This window comes from Carettochelys insculpta, chromosome 4 (genome assembly GCF_033958435.1).
Source record: "Carettochelys insculpta isolate YL-2023 chromosome 4, ASM3395843v1, whole genome shotgun sequence".
Classification (NCBI taxonomy): domain Eukaryota; kingdom Metazoa; phylum Chordata; order Testudines; family Carettochelyidae; genus Carettochelys; species Carettochelys insculpta.
The window spans coordinates 41,583,433-41,601,955 of record NC_134140.1 but is presented as its reverse complement, the minus strand read 5'-3'; the positions used below and the strand labels follow the sequence as shown (position 1 = coordinate 41,601,955).

At 44.6% G+C, this 18,523-nt stretch overlaps 1 protein-coding gene across 1 annotated transcript in view; it reads right to left on the bottom strand.

The window, feature by feature from the left end:
* DTHD1 (death domain containing 1) overlaps nt 1-18,269 on the bottom strand; it is a 31,608-nt gene extending 13,339 nt beyond the window's left edge. The window contains exons 1-6 of the mRNA XM_074991782.1: nt 17,987-18,269; nt 12,477-13,308; nt 11,758-12,088; nt 10,878-11,057; nt 7,322-7,566; nt 4,040-4,204 (exon numbers count right to left, since the gene is read on the bottom strand). Coding sequence (XP_074847883.1) covers nt 4,040-4,204; nt 7,322-7,566; nt 10,878-11,057; nt 11,758-12,088; nt 12,477-13,308; nt 17,987-18,269 — 2,036 coding nt within the window. The remainder of the gene's footprint in view (nt 1-4,039; nt 4,205-7,321; nt 7,567-10,877; nt 11,058-11,757; nt 12,089-12,476; nt 13,309-17,986) is intronic.
* Nucleotides 18,270-18,523: the final 254 nt, after the last annotated feature.

Genomic DNA, 18,523 nt, shown 5'->3' with positions numbered 1-18,523 from the left:
GCACGCGGTCTGCAGAGCCACAGGCACGCACACCCCGTGAAGCACCATGGACCCCCAGCAGCAGCAGCAGCAGCAGCCAGAGGCCCACACACCCGCCCCTGGAGGACCAGTGGCTGCCCTGCTCAGTGCCATGCAGGAGGCAGCTGACCATCTTTTAGTTGAGGAAGATGAGCTGCCCCCAGGGGATGAGGAAGCAGCCCCAGACCTTGCTGTCCTCTCAGTCCCCGCCCGCCGCACACACCACCGGCTTTGGAGATACCCCATGAGCACGGACTGGTGGGAGCGGCTGGTGCTTGGCAAGTGGGACAACGACCGCTGGCTCCAGAACTTCCGAATGAGCCGGCAGACATTCCTGGAGTTCTGCCAGTGGCTCACCCCTGCCTTATGGCACCAGGACTCCCCCATGCGATGTGCCCTCACTGTAGAGAAACAGGTCGGCATCGCTGTTTGGAAGGTGGCCACTCCAGACAGCTACCGATCCATAGGGCAGCAGTTCGGCATGGGCAAGGCCACCATCAGGGCTGTCCTCATGGAGGTAAGAGGACCCGGGGTGGGGGGGGAGCCCTGCGGCGAGGGCCAGACACACCCTGCACACCCCTCACTGGGGCTCTTTCATGTCCTTCCCCTGCAGGTTGTCCGCGCAATCAGTGCCCTGCTCCTCCACAGGCTCGTGTGGCTTGGGGACCTGGATGCTGACATCATGGGGTTTGCCAGCCTGGGCTTCCCAAATTGCTCTGGGGCTCTGGATGGGACCCATATCCCCATCCGTGCCCTAGAGCACAGCGAAGGACGCTTCCTCAATAGGAAAGGATGCCATTCCGTGGTCCTCCAGGCCTTGGTGGACAGCCGGGGCCGCCTCTTGGACACTTATGTTGGCTGGCCTGACAGCACCCACGACGCCCGGGTATTCAGAAATTTGGGCCTGTGCCGCTGGCTGGAGGCGGGGACCTACATCCCCCAGCGGGAGATCCCTGTGGGGGACACCACCATGCCCTCTGCGTCATCGCAGACGCGGCATACCCCCTCTGGCCCTGGCTCATGCACCCTTACATGGGCCATGTCACAGCCAGCCAGGAGCGGTTCAACACGCGGTTGAACCATGCGCGCCAGGTGGTCGAGCACACTTTCAGCCACCTCAAAGGGTGCTGGAGGTGTCTCCTCACCCACCTGGATGCAGGCCTCACCAACAACCCCCAGGTTGTGGGCGTGTGCAGCACATTCCACAACCTGGTGGAGAGCAAGGGAGAGGCCTTCTTCCAGGGCTGGGCTGTGGAGGCTGGCAGGGCTGACATCCAGCCACCCACTGCCCCCAGTCGCCAGGTCAACTCTGAGGGGATCCGGGTCCGGGAGGCCCTGTGGGCCCATTTTGACCAGGCTGCGGGGTGAACGCTGGCAGGGCCAGCTGTGGGTGAGCCACCCACTGCACCCCCCCATCCTCCACAACACTCCCTGCCCCCATGCCCACACCACAGAGAACCCGAGAGCACACCCCCCACACGCTTCTGTGCAATAAATGGAATTTTTTTAAAACAAAACCGTGCAACCTGTATTAATTATTAACAGAATAAGGGGGGAACTATGTACATGGGGGCAGGTACAAAAGGGGTAGAACAAAAACTATTTACAAAGATGGGGGGAATATGTCCAAAGGAGGGGGCCAGAGGGGCCTTGGGGGGGCAAAGTCCTCAGCCACGCACCCCCTATTGTCGTGCGCCTGGTGTTGGGGGGGTGCGCGACCCAGGTCTCGGCTGGAGGCCCGGTCGAGGCTGCGTGGGGGCCAGGAGAACCAGCAGATAGTGCTGGGCGGAGTCCAGAGGCCCACGGTCCCCCTCGGTGGCAGGCCCCAGGATGGCTGATTTTGGAGGGACGGCAGGTGGAGCTGCAGGCAGAGTGGCAGGGGGCGCCAAGTGCTGCGTGATGTCCTCAGAGGTGCACATGAAGGCCCCCCAAGCCTCCTGGCACCAGACCAGCGCTTGCTCCTGGAGATGGAGCCACTGCTCCTCCACCTGCAGGTGCCGCTTGGACACCTCCAGCTGACGCCAGAGGGTGGCGAGCAGCTGGGGGTCCGTGGACGCCCACAGATGGCTCTGCTGCTGTCGGGCTTGTCCTGGGGCTGGTCCGTGCTCCGCCAAGGGGCTGGCCTGGTGGGATGGCCCCGGTGGGCTGTCTGGGACAACAGACACCGCGCCAGTGCTCTCCGGGCCCTCCGATGGTGCAGCTGCGGAACGGGGGGGGGAAGAAGAGTGGAGACAGCCGTTAGTCTGGGCCCTGACCCGTGGCCCTTGTCCCCCCACCCCTCTGCTGCTGGTTCCCCATCCCTGTCCCCCGGAGATGCTGCTGCTGATGGCTGTCCAACCCCCACCCCCAGGGGACCCTAGGTTCCGTTCCCCCCATCCCCAGGGATGGGGCATGGCGCTGTCCTGCTGGGGAGCAGGGGCTGATGGACTCTTCTGAGGGACATGCCACTGCTGTCCTCGGGACCATGGTCATCTGGGTGTGTGGAGGGCCCTGGTCATGTCTCTTGTCCCCGACCCTTAATCCCGGGGGTGTGCACCGGGGGGGTACATACCTGACGGTCCGCTCCCATGGTCGGGGGACACCCATCGGGCAGATGCCCTGATGGAGCTGCGGGAGGGGAGGTCTATCAGCAGCCCCCTGTCACTGGAGGCCTCCTCCTCCTCCTCCGGTGTTCCAGTGGTGGGCTCCTGGGGGCGGGGGTCCTGGGGTGCAGGGCTGGCCTCCGGGAGGGACTCCATCTCCAGGGCCTGCTGGGGCTCGTCGGCCGATGTGTCAAGAGTGGCCAGGGGGGAGGAGGTGTACTGGGGGCCTAGGATGGCCCTGAGCTCCCTGTAAAAGGGGCAAGCAGCGGGGGGCGGCCCCAGATTGGCTGGCTGTGTCCCAGGCCCAGGCATAACCCTGACGCAGCTCCTTTACCTTACTCCTGACGTGGTCAGGAGTGCGGGCAGGGTGACCCCAGGCAGCCAGGCCCTCGACCAGCCAAGTGAACGCATTCACGTTCCACCTCTTGCTCCCCATTACCTGGAGCACCTCCTCCTTGCCCCAGAGCCCCAGCAGGTCCTGGATCTCGGCCTCCGTCCACAAGGGGCCCCGCTGCCTCTTCCCCCGCTGGCTGGCAGGCTGGGAGTCCTGGCTCCCCTTGGAGGGGGGTGCCCTGTGGGCGCTTGGAGGGCTAGCTGGATGCCATGGGGTGCAGGATGGTGGGTTGGGGCTGCTGCGGGCATGCAGGCTGAGCATGTGGCTGTGCTGCTGCCTGCACGAGCTCTCAGCTTCCTGCAGAGGAAATAAGGGGGTGGGGAGCTTTAAGGGGCAGCTGCACGCGGCGACCATAGAGCTCAGGGGCTGGAGAGAGCGTCTCTCAACCCCTCAGCTGATGGCTGCCATGGAGGACCCCGCTATTTTGATGTTGCAGGACGCAGATTGTCTACACATGCCCTACTTCGATGTTCAACGTCGAAGTAGGGCGCTATTCCCATCTCCTGATCAGGATAGCAACTTCGTCTCGCTGCCTTATGTCGATTTCAACTTTGAAATTGCCCTCGGCACGTGTAGACGTGACGGGTGCTATTTCGAAGTAGGCACGGCTACTTTGAAATAGCCGGCTAGTGTAGACGCAGCTAATGTCTTCCATAAACCCAGTAAGCTAGTGAAAGTGTAGGTAATGCAGCTAGCTTGATCTCCCATACTTTGGCAAATTCTCTGATTCAGCACTGATCAGATCCCAAGGGTCCAGACTAGAGAGATTCAACCTGCCCTACAACTCAAATTTCCAATGTCAAATACGTTATGTGCAACATGCAGATGAAAAATCATTTACCAAAATATAAATTTTGGCTAAATAATTAAGATATGAATATAAGAAAGTCATCAGCATCTCATGAAACATTTACAGATTGGAAGAGCCAAACTTTGGCAAGTGAAATATTTCTTAGCGAATGATTTCTAAACTCTAGCAAGTTTCCATTCCTCCATTTGTTTGGATATGAATCTCTTACTTGGATAATTTCATTTGATTATTTACCTTTCTAAATACTCATCAACTTCAAAAGATACAAGTCCATTCCGTGCATTCAGCACAATAATGTCATCAAGTACAACCCACTCCTCTTCTTTGCTTCTGTAACCCAACAATTTCAAGGATTCACCGTGATTTTCTCCGTGTTTTCTCACAGAGGCACTCATTGCCCTGGACAATAACAGGACATAAGAAATCATGACAAAGGTTAAAATAAAAGTCTGTGGCTATTAAATACTAGTGTCATTGCAGTGTCTTTCCCCTTCTCTTTAAGCTGCTTAACGTTAACTGTCATTGCAGCGTCTTTCCCCTTCTCTTTAAGCTGCTTAACTGACGTTTATTGGTTAAATATAAAATGGTTCGTGTTACTAAGAATACATCAAAATAAGTTGTAGTTTGTTGCTTTATTTTGTGTTAGTCCAGTTTTTGAACACTGTATTGTGTAAAGGCAGACAAGCTTAAAGCCATGTTGCATCACATTATGCAGCCACATTAAATTGCGTTTGAGGCATTTTAGTTTGAGCTGGTTTGTACAGAGTACTCTTTCTGCTTTGCATTATAGGCATGGTTGTACTCACTTAAGTAAAGAAGTGTCCTGGGTCTGCACAGAACAGAATCTGTGTTCTGAAATGTGTTGCGGGTACACTTCAGATTAGAACCTAGCACAAATTCAAGTACTTCCAAAGTTCAAATCACACAGTTTACACATCTAGAGGCTGGCAGCATTTCTAAGTTTAGGTAGGTGAGATGCAAACACGGGTGCCCCAACCAACATCTCTGGTACAGGATATCAGTTCAGAACTTCCTACAAGCAGCTGTAATGAGGATGAGGGTCTACAAGGGATTAGAATGAGACTAAATCCTTTCAGATAAAGTGATCTCAGAGCCATCCTTTGGATAGGGTGAATCAGGGTCACTGCCCTGGGCCCTGCACTGTGGTGGTGGGGGCCCTGTGCTTCAATATCACAATGTCAGATGGGGTAGGGACAGCTGCTGTGTGCCTTGAGCAGAGCAAGCAGAGCCAGCTAGCAACTAGAAGGTAGCATGGTGTGTCTGGCCCTGCTTCTCCCAGCAGCTCATACTGTTTCACTTGATGGGGGAGAGGTGGCGGCTTGGCAAGCCCAGATCAGGCGTTTCTGGCAGCTGTGCAAACAGCTGGGCTCCTCCGTGCCACATGCACAAAGATCGTACAGGCCCTGTCTCCTCCTTGGGCTCTTCAGTTCCTGCTGGGCCTCCAGCAGTGCTGGCATGCAGCTCCCCTGCCACACATGCCCACACCAGCCCAACCATTAATTGAATGTGGTGGCTGGGGCATGCAGAGGTCCAGCTGAGGCTGGGCTGGGGCCAGTGCAGGCACCTAGTAGACAGGCAACCCCAATCATCAGTAGGTGTTCTAAACCTCCTCAGCCCAGGACCCATGGAACGGCTGGATTTTCCCTCATCTACATGTCCCCTGCCCCATTAATCCCAGCACTCACAGAGGAAACCCAGTGCACTCCTGTCCTTTACAGGTCCCATACAGTCTGATTTGTCCTGGGCCCACCTAGAAACAGCCCTGAGTGATCAAAGGATGCTTCCAGAAGTGAAAATTTGAAAGAGTTACTTTTTATACCACCTACACCACTGCTTGTGCAGAATTCTATTATAATGGATATTCCATAATGCAAAGAGAATTTTGAAAGGATAAGTAGGATGGGTTAAACCATCACTATGCAGAGGAGAAACACTTTTAGCTTGACAGCATCCTGCTCCAACTGAGCCCTAAAAAGAAATCCCACCCCTCTGTTCCTGCTACTGGGTTTTACCCAGACATTTACTGAGGGGAAATAGGCAGTGGGTTTTGGCGAGATGCACTTCATTAATCTGCCAGCTAAGCATATTGTTAGGAATTGTGGAATTAGAAATTATTACCAAAAGTAACTAGTGATAATAGTTATATCTGATGAAGCAGGTCTTTGCCCACGAAAGCTTATGGTCTAAAAAAATCTGTCAATCTATAAAGTGCCACAGGACTTCTTGTTGTCTTTGTGGATACAGACTAACATGGCTACCTCTCTGATACTAGTGATTATAGCTGCCTCTCTTTTCTAAGCAGAAGGTACTGATTTTAAGAAAGTGCTGTGTCTCTACACTCTGATCAAGCTGGGCAGTGCTGCCCTGCAAAATTAAGACACTAGGTTTGACCCATGTAACCATCTGTCTCTTTAGTGTAGAGCCCAGAGACCAGGCTGGCTACTTGCCCATTATATGGATGTAGTCCAAGGCACCTGGAAATATTGAGTCTACTCTGCATTGGACTATTTATGTTTTACATTGTACTTGTTGTCATTAATGGCCAGGAAGAAGACTGAGTGAGTAGCAATAAGACTTGGAGAATCCCCCCTTCAGGTAGTTGAAGGCTGCTATCAAATCCCCCTTCACTCTTCTCTTCAGTAGACTAAATAAGCCCAAATCCCTCAGCCTATCCTCATAAGTCTTGTGGTCCAGCCTCCTAATCAGTTTGATTGCTCTCCCCTGGACACTCTCTCCAATGTGGCCACATCCTTTCTGTAACAGGGGGCCCAGAACTGAATGCAATATTCCATGCGTGGCCTCACCAGTGCTGAATGGTAAGGAGTAATGACATCCCTAGATCTGTTGACAATGCTCGTACTAATGCAGTCCAATATGCCATTAGTCTTCTTGGCTACAAAGGCACATTGTTGACTTATGTCCAGCTTCTTATCCACTGTAATGGCCAGGTCCTTTCTGCAGAATTGCTGCTTAGCCAGTTGGTCCCCAGCCTGCAGCAGTGTTTGAGATTCTTCTGTCCCAAGTATAGGAGCCTGCAGTTGTCTTTGTTGAACCTCATCCTATTTCTTTTAGTTCAATTCTCCAACTTGTCTAGGTCATTCTGAACCTTATTCTTATGCTCCAGCTTATCTACTTCTCTCCTGGACATGACTGCAGCTACACAATAAGAATCAAATTTTGCCAACATGACTCAGATTGTGTGATATCAGTGAGTCAAGATGGCAAAAACCTATAAATGCCTCCCTCCGTCATTTGTTAAAAAACACAAGGTAAGATTGTCAGGTGTGTACATCAGGATGGTTTTATGAAGGTCAATGGAGCTACGTTGTTTTACATCAGATGAAGGTCTGACCCACAATATTTTTGAAGGGGACACCTTCATAACATTTTAAGGCGAAGGATACATTTTAATAGAAAAAGGCTAGTTAGGACTGTTGGCACTTAATTTCCTTTGTCTTGATCTTGCTGGATTTGTAGGTAGAAGATTTAACTTACCGAAGATGATATGCAGTTGTAACCCTGGTAACATTGGCACTAGATGCTCTTCCATGTTCTGTCACATCTGCTGGACTCTTTTTTTCTGGATTTGGAGGACAAGGTAATATAACACTGACTGACTTGTTAAATGGGTGGCATGAAGGATGCAGTATATGAACCAGTGGGCTAGTAGATACTACTGCATGGTACATGTCATATTTTGCTTTTAATGTGGAAACCAGTGATGGCTCAATTGGCTGGACCTACATAGAAGAAGGAACAGAATAATTAAATTACAAGTAATTAAACAAAATTACTTTTAGAAATAATTTTAGTTTACTTTTTGGAACTGGAGGACTGTCGTATACGATGAAATCTTTTGCCATGTTTATTTGAGAACGTCTAGATGTTTTAAAATTCTGTTGAGGAACTCTTTAGATTTTCCTCTTATTTTACCCTGCGCACAACCAACTGGTTTGCAATGGTGCCATCAGAAACTGTTGCTGTTGTTAATTTAGACTCCAATTATCTTTATAAGGTAGAATTTATAATTATTGTCTACATTCTTATAATGTTTATGATTCTTCTAATACCCATTCTACTACAGATTTTAAATACATACCAGTTCTCTGATTTAACTTATTAATATTTTAATTTGCCTATTATAGCTGAGCCAGATCTTGAGGTTCTTAGATGATACATTGCCTAAACTGGAAATTTTGCTTGAGAAAGTTTGGAGGTGAAGAGAAGAGTGTTTGGATTATTATTTACACAGATTTGCTTACAGAGGATTGGATTTTCTTGATGCATCAGGGAAGCTATAAGGTAGCCAGTTTAATCTTCAAGAATCTCTGTCCCTAGTATAAGAGCCTTCCATTTCTCTAACTTTGGAACAGCTGCGTATAGTTTCCTAGAAGCAATATATTCTCTGGCCACATCTACACAAGCAAGTTCTTTCAGAAAATCAGGCCCCTTTTCAAAAGAACGTGCGGAGCACAAAATGTGCTCTTTTGAGCCAAAATCGAAAGAATGCAGCTCTTCTTTTCCAGAAGCCCTCTTCTGTTCCTGGATCAGGAAGAGCGCCTCCTTTCAAAAGTTTCTTTCAAACAAAAGCATGCGTAGACACTCTGCAGGCCTTTTTTTCGATAAAGCAGTCCTCATGGTTTTTCAGTCCCTGGCCCGTTCTTTCGAAAGATTTGGGGTTATGTGGAGACTCTCTATCCAAACAGCAGATTGATCTTTCAGTCAGCTTTTTTGCATGTGGACGTGCTCTTTCGAAAGAAGATCTTCCAGAAGATCATCTTTTGAAAGATCACTGTAGTATAGACGTAGCTTCCAGGAACAGCTGAAGTACATTATAGTCCAGCTATTCCTGACCTCCCTACCCTGGAAAGAGTCTCTGTACTTACACCTCCAAGGAGGAAAATACAGTAACAATGTTTATTGGTTTTAGGCATTGTGGGGACATTCACACAATAAGGTGTTCCCAGCACAGAACTTACAGCAGTGGTACATAAAGTTTTCCTGTCATGTCCCCCAGTAATGGAATCTCTTTTCATTGCCTCTCTCTCGCTGCAGAGCCGGGAGCAGAATGGGAGTTGGGGGATTAGCTGAGGTTAGTGGTGGAGCTGGTCTGGGGGCAGAGAGGGCAAAGGTAGGGAGGAGTGGGACTGAGCAGGGCTGGGAGAGAGTGGGGCTGGGCCAGGGTGGAGCAGGGCATGGAGTGTAACTGTAGCAGTGGGCAGAGTAAGGCTGGGTCTGTGGCTGTGGTCTGGAGCTGCACTGGGGGTGGAACAGAGGTGGGGTCAGAGATGGGCAGTGGGCAGAACAGGAGTTTAAGTGGCGATGTGGCTGGAGCTGAGGGTAGGGAAGATCTCAGGTAGTTGAGAGGAGAGTAGAGCTGCATTTGGGTTTGGAGCTGGCTGGGGTCAAAGCAGGGGGCAAAGCAGAGCTGTGTCTGGGAGCAGAGGTGGACTGTGGGTAGTATGGAGCTGCAGATGGGGTTGAAATTGATCTGAGGGGCACAGCAGGACTAGGTGACTTTTTCTCTGCCTCCTCTGGGCTGGCCTGGGTTCTGCCACTCCCCTCAAAGGGTGTGTCTACATGTGCATAAATCTTTGAAATAGCCATGCTAATGGCCATTTCAAAGTTTACTAATGAGGTGCTGAATTGAATATTCAGCACCTCATTAGCATTAGGATGCTTCCGGCCACGGTGCTTCGAAAGCACCACTTTTGAAAGCGTGTGGCTCGGCGCAGCTGCATGGTGATCCTTTTCAAAAGGATCCCACACCTTTTGAAATCCCCTTATCCCGCTCACTGAGTGGAATAAGGGGATTTCGAAAGGTGCGGGTCCTTTCGAAAAGGACCCCTGCGTAGCCACTCTGAGATGAGCGCTCTCGAAAGTGGCGCTTTCAAAGCACCATGGGCGGAAGCGTCCTAATGCTAATGAGACACTGTATATTCAATTCAGCGCCTCACTAGTAATCTTTGAAATATGGCTATTTCAAAGATTTGTGCCTGTGTAGACACAGCCAAAATGTTCCTCTGAGCCTCCATAGAGAATGCCCCAAAATTTGAGAACCACTGATGTATAGGCAGAAGACTCCTCCTTTGCTCTGACAGGCTATACGAAGGAAATGGGTCAAAGCAGAGAAAATTTGCCCCACAGAATACACCACTGCCAGCTCCAAAGACTTTATGCACTTTGTAGATTTTTTTAGGCATAATTATTATTGTTGAAAACAATTGTTTCCTGGAGTAGCTCCTAGCAAGTAGCTTCTGCTTCATTTATAACAGCAGATGACATGTTTAGGATGATATTAAATAGTTTTAACAAATGTTATCTGTAATTTTACTACCACTCAATAATGAAGTGACTGACCTTCTCTTTTCAATTTATATTGGACACTTTCATGTAAAGCAGCAAGAAAGCCTGCATGCTTATTCTAATCAACTTACTATTTCTCAAGGGCTCTCCTCTGTAGAAAGGCTAATCATGAAGGTGAGTACCCTGCTTAATCTTTTCAATACGTGAAGTAAAAATTAACAATGCATTCTGCGCTATACCACGCTTAAGGTGAAAGGATCCATGTCACATAGCTTTGACTTCCTTGTTCATAATGATGAAACACCCACATGTAAAGCTAAGTAAGAAAGCTTTATCCAGGGGAATTTGACAAGAATTGTAGGGGTTGGAATACACCTTCCCCTTGTAGACAGATGTCAGACAAGCCTCACATTATCTATCTGATTTTTATCCCTGCCTTTGAGCTGGATTCTGGGCTGTAACCCATACATTTCTGTATGCACTGGATCCATATAATTGTGGATGTCCTGGCCAAAACATCACCCATACCTAGCTTCTTTTCAGGTTGGTCTAATTGGAGTTGGAATCTAGATCTGTTATACATAAAGGTTCCTGAGTCCCCCAGAACGTCCACTCCATTGCCACCAACTGTCTATGCAGTAGTAATAGTATTTAGAGGACTTTGTCATCATCATGGATTTCTCTTTGGAACTACTCATGTAACATGGACATGATATAACGAAAAATATGAATATTTCACACTTACCTTTGACTGTATGATCACTGGAGAACTGAATGTTTCTGGAGGGTAGTAGAAAGAGATTCTAGAATCCATGCTTAGCTTTTGAGAGAGACCTTCCTTTGGAATGGTGAATGTTTCTTTTTTTAAGCATGACACCACAGAAAAAAGACCAAGCTGGCAAATTTTCACCTCAGCAAAGGTCACCTTTGTGGGAAAGAAAGGATGCTACAATTGTTGGTGGATTATCAATTACAGCAGATGAATTAACTATATTTTGAGATGCAAATGAATATAATTTAAATGTTGTTACCATTTTGACAACCTGATTCCCTACGGCGTTGTTTGGGTAAGTTTCACTCTCATCTACTGAACTAAGTGGAATCATAAAATTGGAGTAACCCCAGAGGTGAATAAGACTTGGTATCTTTAATAGGTTTACCATCCTAAGTTTAATAGGTGCAAGTTTGGGTGAATGCAGATATAGAATTGTTACTTTTCTTTAGGTTAATACAAAATAATTTCCCTTTTCTCTTACACATATTTCATTTACCAAAGATCTGTCAACTTTACACAAATGCTTACATTTAAACAAAACTGCAGACTCAGCTGTACTCTGTGGCAAAGTACTTCTCTACTTAACGGAAAGAGAAGGTGTTAAGTGGTAAGTTTTGTGTCCAATCAACCATGGGAAATCTTGGAGAGTGAAATCTAATTTAATCCAGAAGAAAATCAGGCTAACTCCTCCTGCAACCAAATGTGAGTTTTCATGTTTAAATAATCTTGGCTATATACAAAATTCATGATGGAAAGTGTGCTACACTGCTTCAGTTGAATAATTCCATTCAGCTTCAATTGTTCAGCCACAACAGACCCTTTCAGAATATTCAAATAAAAATTCACCAACCTTCTGATTTCCCTGGTACCCATCAAAGGAAATGGGAGTTAAGTAACTTGATTGAAAATTCATACTGGTCACCTTCACCATGATGTCTCGATAATTTCCTCTGTAGCGTGCAGTGAATGGGATTGCAAGGTTGATAGGAAAAGGGATTACTTTGCCCCGATCTAAGCACGCAATGCTGATGACATTGCTGACCAGCTCCTCAGAATCTTCCACCACCAAGGAACTCGTGTCATTGACGATCCTGCATACTAAATTCTCTAGTGTTATGGAAGGTGCTGTTATAGAACAGGCAACTTCAGGTTCAGTCTTACCGTTCACTTCTGCTAGAAATCTGCAGAAAAATACACAGTATTATTCCCAGGACTTTGCTGATTGTCTTATAAAATGTAAGCAATAAAGCAATTTTTAGATGCTTTTACTATATTTAAATATATTCAAATTATTCACCTATCTTTTCAGTTTATTTACACATCATTGGAAAACTGTTGAATTTAGGGACCTGATCTGAAGCTTATTGAAATTAGTCAATGAAATCTTCCTACTATTTCAATCAATCTTGAAGTGGAGACTTTATTACTTAAAATTTCAGGAGGCCACATTAAAATCTTCAATTCAGGGTCAAATTTTTGTAGAGTGTCCACCCTTAAAGGTGTAGTGCCCATTTTGTATGTCCAGTGATGGGAGTGCACACTGATGTGTGTTTAAAATAGTCAACTTACTCTTTGTTCATCCAGAGACTGGATCTTTCCACTTCTTCTGAATCATTTGTTGAAAGATTCATGGGGGGTACATTGCATATTTTCTCCAACCTTGTAGACTGAGTTGTACGGTTCGTATTGCTCCCAGCAATCTCACAAATTCCCTCCTTTGTATTCTCAGCTTTATCTTCTTCACCTGAATCCTCTATTGGTTTGGGATCTTCATACTTCATCTGGGTTGAGGGTTCTTCACTTACTGCTTGTTCTTGAGCAGAAAGTTTGATTATAGATTTATGACAGATATCTTCAGACCATCCAGATACATGTATGTCATCTCCATCGCTCCCAGGAACAGCCTGAAAGGCTTTGTTTGGACATTTCTTACTATAAGATGTTTCTCCGTGTTTTTCCTCCTTTCTGTTGTAATCCTTTTGCTCTGTATGTGAACTCTCTAGTAGCCTGTGATCTTCATTTTTTATTGGCTTTTGGGGTTCTCTGCCTATTGCCTGTTCTTGATCAGATTTGCTTTCAGTTAAGGATCTAGCCGTTTCTTTTTCCACTGTCTTATTTACACTTGGCAGGATTTGGTGAATATTTGGACTGTTTCTTTCATTCATGGGAAAAGTGACCTGAAGTGGCCAACTTTCACCAGCAGATACTTGCCCGGAATGTGTCTTTTCTCTTTGACAAACATCTCTTTCACTGGAAACATCTTGAACAATCTTGAACTGAATTTTTTCAACATGTCTGCATTTAATATCATAAAATTTGTTGTTTGCCTCTTGAAGTTGTATAACTGTATTCAGAAAGAGTTCATTTATTTTCTGAAGGCAATCCATGAGAGTGATGATCTCTAGAAAAAAAGTGATTAATTGAACGTCATTGTCAAATATTAACAATAGTGGCCATGTCTACACTAGCTCAAAACTTCGAAATGGCCATGCAAATAGCCATTTTGAAGTTTACTAATAAAGCGCTGAAATACATATTCAGCGCCTCATTAGCATGCCAGCAGCCATGGCACTTCGAAATTGCTGCGGCTCATCCAGATGGGGGTCCTTTTCAAATGGACCCCGGCAACTTCGACATCCCCTTATTCCTATCTGCTGTTAGGAATAAGGGGATTTCAAAGTTGGCGGGGTCATTTTGAAAAGGAACCCCATCTGGACAAGCCGTGTGGTGGCGAGTCGTGGCAATTTCGAAGTGCCATGGCTGCCAGCATTCTAATGAGGTGCTGAAATCAGTGCTTCATTAGTAAACTTCAAAATGGCCATTTGTGTGGCCATTTTGAAGTTTTGGGCTAGTGTAGACATATCCAGTGTGTTTTAAAAAGTCAGTACACTGCTCATAGCCTCTGGAGGGAAAGCAAAATACAGACCCTAGCCTCTTTAGGCTATCTGGTTTGACGAGGATATCACAGTGTGGGCAGGGAACTGTACAGTGTGGAAAAATTCTGGATAAGTGGGAAAGAGAAGACAGTCTCCACCCAAGAAAGCTGGTGATTAAGAAGCTGGTTCCCAAGTCTGAGTGTACTTGGTCTTTCTAGTCCTCTCTGCCCAAAGGGGGAAAATGTACAAAGCCTTCATCCCTGTCAGTACTGGAGCAAAACACCATTTTGTTATTTTCTCCCTCCTTGTTCAATTCCCTTTCTGATTCAAACGTATCATCATTCCCTTTCCAAAATAAGGAAATAATATTAAGTGTACAGCATGCACAGTAATAGGGACAGTTTTGCTAGCGTCTGTATTTTGCTTTCCCTCCAGAGGCTGTGAGCAGTGTAATTTCCCTCAATTACAAGTCACCAAGTACTGTTTCTAGGAAAGCACATTTATCCTTAAGGAGAAAGGTTTACACTGAAAAAAAATTTAAAACAATAAGAGAACCTATATGCATGCTACAGAGTTTATCACACCAGCATAAGACTCAAGCTCTGGTCCTTAAAAACTCATAACTAGGTCTTCCTTGTGATAGAAGTCCATAACTATTTCAGATTCAGAATCAGAACAATCTTGAATAGTTCAATCTCTTTTACACAGCTTGGACCTTAGATCTTGGTCTCATACAAGGTGATCACCAGACAATAGCCCATACCTCAGGGCACAGCTGTAAAGGCTGGGGAGTTTTGCATAACCAGGGGTGAGGCATTTGCATTAACCTTTTATTAGGTATGCATCAGGAAAACCACTTAAAAGTCCATTCTCAAGACCACTGTTCAGTGTAATATTTTGAATCTTGCCAGTTCTCACATCTATCACAACTCCACCCTATAAGAGATTACATACAATCCCAACCCACAATGATACAGAAACCATGCATGTAACACAATGAACTTCAAATATATAAAAGCTCAATTCAATAAGGTCCCCAAGCATATGACAGGAAATTGCCATATCTGTCACAATGTGACATTATAAGAAAACTAATTATTTTATTTTCTTGATTTGGCTTGTCTTATGCCCTAACCTGGAAATTCATGCAAAGAAAAATGTTCAAGGCTTTTAGACATATTACTTTTACAGCAACCCTCAAGCTTTTTGCTGTCAACTCCATAGCAATTGGAGAGTTTGGGAATTGTCTCTTTTCATTTATTGGATGCATTACAGACCTCTGGGAATATTTCTCAGCATATTTCTGTTCACTCCTGGGTGATACTCACAGGCTTGTTTTGGAGGTTAAATCCAGTGCAAGTCGACACAAATAAAAAAGTGACAGATGAAATACCATATGCAACATTTACCACTTGCAGAGATCCAAGTGGGGAAGAAGAGGAAAAGGGCACCAAATAGAATGATTCACTTTTGAATAGAAGCCAGTGACTCAGATTCACTGTTTCTTCTCTCACACCGAATGAGTTAGCTGTCTGGGTAAATCAATACCTTATTGTTTTCTACATGGAAAAATTATGGCATTATGTGATGTTATTGGTGTGATGCTACAGATTAGATGGGTCTTTCCTTTCAGTCCTCAATTTCAGTGGCTGATATGTGTCTCCAAAATTGCATTTTGGATTGAAGTTTCTTATTTGTTCTCAGCCAAGGTATTAATGTTTGTTCAGTTACTGGAGTATGAATTTTTTTTCTGTTTCTGAAGCTGGAAGAATATGCAGATACATATTTGCAATCTGGCAACTAAAAATGGCTTGGATTTAAGATTTTACACTTCAAAAAGTATAGATTACAATAAAGAATGTATATTTTCATAATGTGAAAAAAAGGTTAAGGAATAACAAAATAAAGAATGGTTATAGCATGTTCTGTATACAGCCTTACTGGCTTAAGTGTGCACCATTATGAGGCTGAATTATGCATGTCATTTGCTAATATAAATCTGAGCAATTCCACTGTCTTCATTAGAAATACTTTGCATTTACAGGTTTACTAGAAAAACTGGATGCATAATTGGTACAGTGAATATAATCTATATTATCTTGCCTGATGGATGATCTAGATTATATTTGGTAAGATAGTAACAGGAATTCCAAAATGTTCCTGTTAAGGGTGTACACCAGTGGTTTTCAGCCAGTGCTCTGTGGCACATTGGTGTGCCATGAGAACTGTCCAAGTGTGCTGTAAAATTTTGTCAATTTCTCCTTGCTGTGGCACTTTACAGAGCTGGGGTGGGAAGGAGGGTGCAGTATTGATGACCCTGCACCACCTGGGTATGGAGTTTGTCAATTTCCCCCACATAATGGGTCTACATTGTGGTTCCTAAGAATATGCGGGGGAGGGGGAGTTTCTAGAGAGGATGGATGGATAAAGGGGCTATGAGAAAGATAAGTTCTCAGTTGCATTTGAGATCTGCTTGGTGTTTACACAGAAGAAGTGGACCAAAACTCTCTTCTGGTGTTTGAGAAAACACTGCTTATTTATACCACCTGACAAGGCTTGCAAAATCTGTTGAACAATCTTAAGACTATTTAAGTGACCATAATGTTACCTAATATTATAAGTAGACTCCAGAGCAAAAGCCCTGTTACTCAAACCTCATCATGGTTGTCCAATACAGCAGAAACTATTTGTCTGCTTGTAACTAGGTGATTTCAATTTGTGTGTTATTTGCTAAATAAAGCTGAAGCTATTTCACCTTAAATTTGTCTCATAGTTTTCTTACAGCCTACACACCAGTTTATATGGTGAACATAAATATTAAGGCCTTAAAGCTGTCACTAGATACCATAATATAAAATATTGCTACAGATGTCATGGATTTTACATCTAATCTCTAGTTATGCAAACCCACATTATCTGAAATCCTTGTCTGAAATATCAAAGTAAAGATGTAGGTTTTTATTGAAATTTTCAACTTTCTGCCATTCCATTTTTCACATACTCTTGACCCATTCTGAAAACAGAGGTGCCTATCCTGTGTGTATTTGAACTTCCTGACAGGTGTCTGTTTAGAAGCTGAATAGTATCAACAAACAGTGGTTTTAGACTGTGTAACACTGAATTAAAAGAGCCTTTCTACATTTTGTTACAATGTTAAGCTTGAAGTGCCCTTCAGGTTTTTTGTTTTTGTTTTGGTTTTTTTTTTGGTTTTTAAAGCATGTGATCTCTTTAGGAACTGTGTGGTCCTTTTTTGTTGACCTGAGATAATCCAGTTCCAGAATACAGTGGTCGTCTACACTTAAGTGTCTTTTAACTTCTTTACTATCAGATTATTTTATCTGAAAGAGAGGGACTATGGAAAAGAATCTTTGTTGGAAAAAGAGCAAGCGTTACGAATGAATGAAGGAATGAAAAGTAGCTAATACAGATCATACAGACATGGTTGGGAAAACCAACTTGCAAGCAGGCCTTTTCTCACTGGGAGGGTCTTGTATGGTCTTGGAAATCTTATGAAAACTATAGGCCTAGGACTCTAAAGTATAGACAGACTTGAAAAATAGTCAAGAAATTGCATCTCACGGTCTGTCTTAAAATCCTGGTGTTCTGAACAATGATATTAGTAAATACAGAAATTGTATTTGCTGTATTTTGCTAAATATTCTTGATGTGGTAAGATTCTGGGGGAGATTTTAGCTTTGGAAATGGATGCTATCCTTTGTTCAGAAAACTATTTTAACTTTGAGTCCTGCACTAAAATCACATAATTCAACCACTAAATGTAAATTTGTGTAATTAAATACTATTAGCTGCCTAATTTAAAAGTACATTAAGATGAGGAAAAATCTAGAGTAATTAATTTCCTCACAAGGATTTAGAGGAGACTTTCTAGTTTGCTTGAGCCATGCAGCACCAAAGGGCAGAAGGTATTTTTATTTTTGTGTTTTTTTAAATACAAACAATAAAGCCAAACAATATAATGTAAGGAAACATCATATTAATTCAGTTTAATTCATTATTAGACATGGAAGCTTTTAACTTCAGAAACATACGCGGGGAAATAAAATTAAAATATATTCCACTGAAAGAATAAACACTGAGTTACAATGAGTGTAAAATGTGATTTCATATGAACATCAGAAAGAAAAATGTGACTTCCTATATATTAAATAAATTCTCTTTGTGGTTAAAATCACATTTACTTGCCTTGCCTTGATACCAATTTCTTGTGTTTGTTTTCAAGAGTATTCAGTAGCTGGTAGGTGTCTTCTAGGATCTCTGTATTGTGTTGCAGCTGTTGGCCGAGAGAACTGCTGAGCTCTTGAATAAGAAGAATCAATCTAGGCACCTGCTTTGCTATATCTTCATTATTTTGAAGGTCACTCTTTAGAAGTGTCTCTCTTATCAGTAAGTTTTGATGCCAAATCTGTTTGAGTACTTGACTTGGTTTATCTGTGCCAGGTGTTGTCTTACATTCAGCTGCTTCCATTTTGAGGTCATAAAACATAACTGAAACGTCTCACATTCAGGATACTTTCAAAATATTGTAGCTTCAGTTTGAAGTTTAATTAGGGCATGGGAAAAATGTAGCACTCTAGTCCTACTGCAAAATCAAGTACCTGACTTTGCAACTCTAAGCTTGATGTTGACTATTAAGAAGTTACTAGGTGACAAAAAAGGAGTGGCTTTCCCGGAACAAAAAGGGCTGCTGGACAAAGAGATGCCAGTTTCCACTCAACTGAT